Here is a 2,500-nt window from a genome sequence, read left to right as displayed (position 1 = left end):
CCCAAACTCCCCCTCCCCCAAACAACCCCCCCTCCCCTCCCGAACTACCCCTACCCCTCCATGAAACTACCCCTCCCCTTGACTACCCCTTCCTTCTCCCAAACAACCCCCTCCCCCAAACTCCCCCTCCCCAACTACCCCTTCCACTAAACTACCCCTCCCCCAGACTCCCCCCCCCCCTCCCCTCCTCCAAACGACCCCTCCCCAGCTGCCCCCTCTACAGTAAGACCTGCTCCCCACCCAGGTTCTCCACGAGTTTTGCGTACTACGGGCTCTCGATGGACCTGCAGAAGTTCGGGGTCGATATTTACATGATCCAGGTGATCTTCGGCGCCGTTGACATTCCCGCCAAATTGGTCTCCAACATGGTCATGAGCCTGGCCGGCCGCAGAGTGACCCAGAGCGGCTCGCTCATCCTGTCCGGAGTGACCATACTGACCAACATCTTCATCCCGCACGGTGAGGGAGATGAAGAGAGAGTGAGGCCCACACTGGAGATGGGGGAGGCAGAGTGTGAGGGGAGTGTGCGGTGTGGGGGTGGGAGAGGCAGAGTGTGCGGTGTGGGGGTGGGAGAGGCAGAGTGTGCGGTGTGGGGGTGGGAGTGAAGGACTGTCTTACTGACTCATTTCTGTTCAGATTTTCAGAAAGTGCGCACGGCTGTGGCTGTGTTTGGAAAGGGCTGCCTGGCGTCTTCATTCATGTGCTGCTACCTCTACTCAGGAGAGCTGTACCCCACCCTGATCAGGTAAGAACCAGGACTCCTCCCCTCCCCTCTCCTTCCTCTCCCCCTCTCACTGTCCCCCCTCTCCCCTCCCCCTCTCACTGTCCCCCCTCTCCCCTCTGCCCTCTCCTGGCTCAACCCCTCTCCCTCCCCTCCCCTCTCCCCCCTCTCCCCCCTCCTCTCCCCCCTCCTCTCCCCCCTCTCCCCCCTCTCCCCTCTCTCATCTCCCCCTCTCTCGCACACAGACAGAATGGAATGGGTCTGGTCTCCACGATGGCTCGTCTGGGTGCGATGGTGGCCCCCCTCGTCCTGTTGACGGGTGAATTTGTCTCTTTCCTCCCCATGCTGATCTATGGGGGAGCCCCCATGATTTCGGGGGTCATCGCTGTGTTCCTGCCTGAAACACTCAACGTCCCGCTGCCGGACACCATCGAGGAGGTGGAGCTGAGGTGAGGGTGTGTGTGAAACTAGAGCCAGCTTGAGCCAGCCTGGTTGCCGCGGGAAGGCAGGTTCATAGCCTTGTAAGCAGAGTAATGACTGAATCCCCCGCTTGCAGGGTCTGTGGGCCGAGCGCAGCGGAGGAGCCACCCAAGACGGAGGAGGCGTCTCTCGGGGAGGTGAACCACTCGCTGCTGAAAGAGACCCTCTGAATACTGCACAGCCTCCCAGCTCAACACAGCTTCATACACACATACACAACCCAGATACACAGCATCACAACACACAGATACACAGCCTCACAACACAACACACAGATACACAACACAGAAATACACAGCCTCCCAGCTCAAACAGCTTTATACACAAATACACAACACAGATACACAGCATCACAACACACAGATACACAGCATCACAACACACAGATACACAAATACACAACCCAGATACACAGCATCACAACACACAGATACACAGCCTCACAACACAACACACAGATACACAACACAGTTACACAGCAACACAACACACAGATACACAAATACACAACCCAGATACACAGCATCACAACACAACACACAGATACACAACCCAGATACACAGCCTCACAACACAACACACAGATACACAGCCTCACAACACAACACACACAGCTTCACGGCACAGTCCACACAGAGCCCCCGCTCAGCAGCTGCACAGCCTCACAGTTTTATTCACAGCACACTCCACACGCTGTCTTACAGCATGAAAAAAAGACCTGCCTGCATCGCAGACACGCTGGCACCTTTATATGTGAGACACGCATTACAGAAGAAACTGCAGTACCTCAGTCACTTGATGGATTGATTACCCAGCTGTTAGCCCATACTGATAGTAAATTGTACAAGCCCAATCTTATACTGTACAAGGGCCTTTCTCAATTCAGCGCTCTCAGTATTGCATTGTGTTTTTTTTATGAGTAAGACAGATAAGGAAATAAAGAGTGAGCTGGTGTGTCTTCATGATCTTTTATAAAACAACTGATTTCTGCTTTGTAAAATAAAATCTTTTAGATCAGGATAAATGCTTACATGTGCCCATTTGAAATTAAAATCCATTTCCTGAAACTGTATTATTATTATTATTATTAATGGAAAGTGCTCTTGCTTGGCCTCGTGTGGTCGATTGGCAGCGCAGTGCCAGCGTGGTAAAGCACAGGGACTTCCTTGCCTTTGACCGCGGTGAAGACGGTTCGTTCTATCGGAGTTTGTTACACATGAGCACTGGTGCAATGAGCCAGATCCTCCGTTAAAAACCTTCTCAAGGGCAGAAGGGTTAAATGCGTTCTCTACACCAGCA

At 53.3% G+C, this 2,500-nt stretch overlaps 1 protein-coding gene across 1 annotated transcript in view; it reads left to right on the top strand.

The window, feature by feature from the left end:
* Positions 1–2,268, top strand: part of LOC117970845 (solute carrier family 22 member 6-like) — a 6,157-nt gene extending 3,889 nt beyond the window's left edge. Inside the window, exons 7-10 of the mRNA XM_059020557.1 lie at positions 245–459; positions 637–745; positions 967–1,170; positions 1,278–2,268. Coding sequence (XP_058876540.1) covers positions 245–459; positions 637–745; positions 967–1,170; positions 1,278–1,371 — 622 coding nt within the window. The 3' untranslated portion in view covers positions 1,372–2,268. The remainder of the gene's footprint in view (positions 1–244; positions 460–636; positions 746–966; positions 1,171–1,277) is intronic.
* Positions 2,269–2,500: the final 232 nt, after the last annotated feature.

Source organism: Acipenser ruthenus, unplaced genomic scaffold (genome assembly GCF_902713425.1).
Source record: "Acipenser ruthenus unplaced genomic scaffold, fAciRut3.2 maternal haplotype, whole genome shotgun sequence".
In the NCBI taxonomy this organism is placed as follows: domain Eukaryota; kingdom Metazoa; phylum Chordata; class Actinopteri; order Acipenseriformes; family Acipenseridae; genus Acipenser; species Acipenser ruthenus.
Note: the sequence above shows the minus strand (reverse complement) of the source record. Positions and strands in the feature narration are given on the sequence as shown.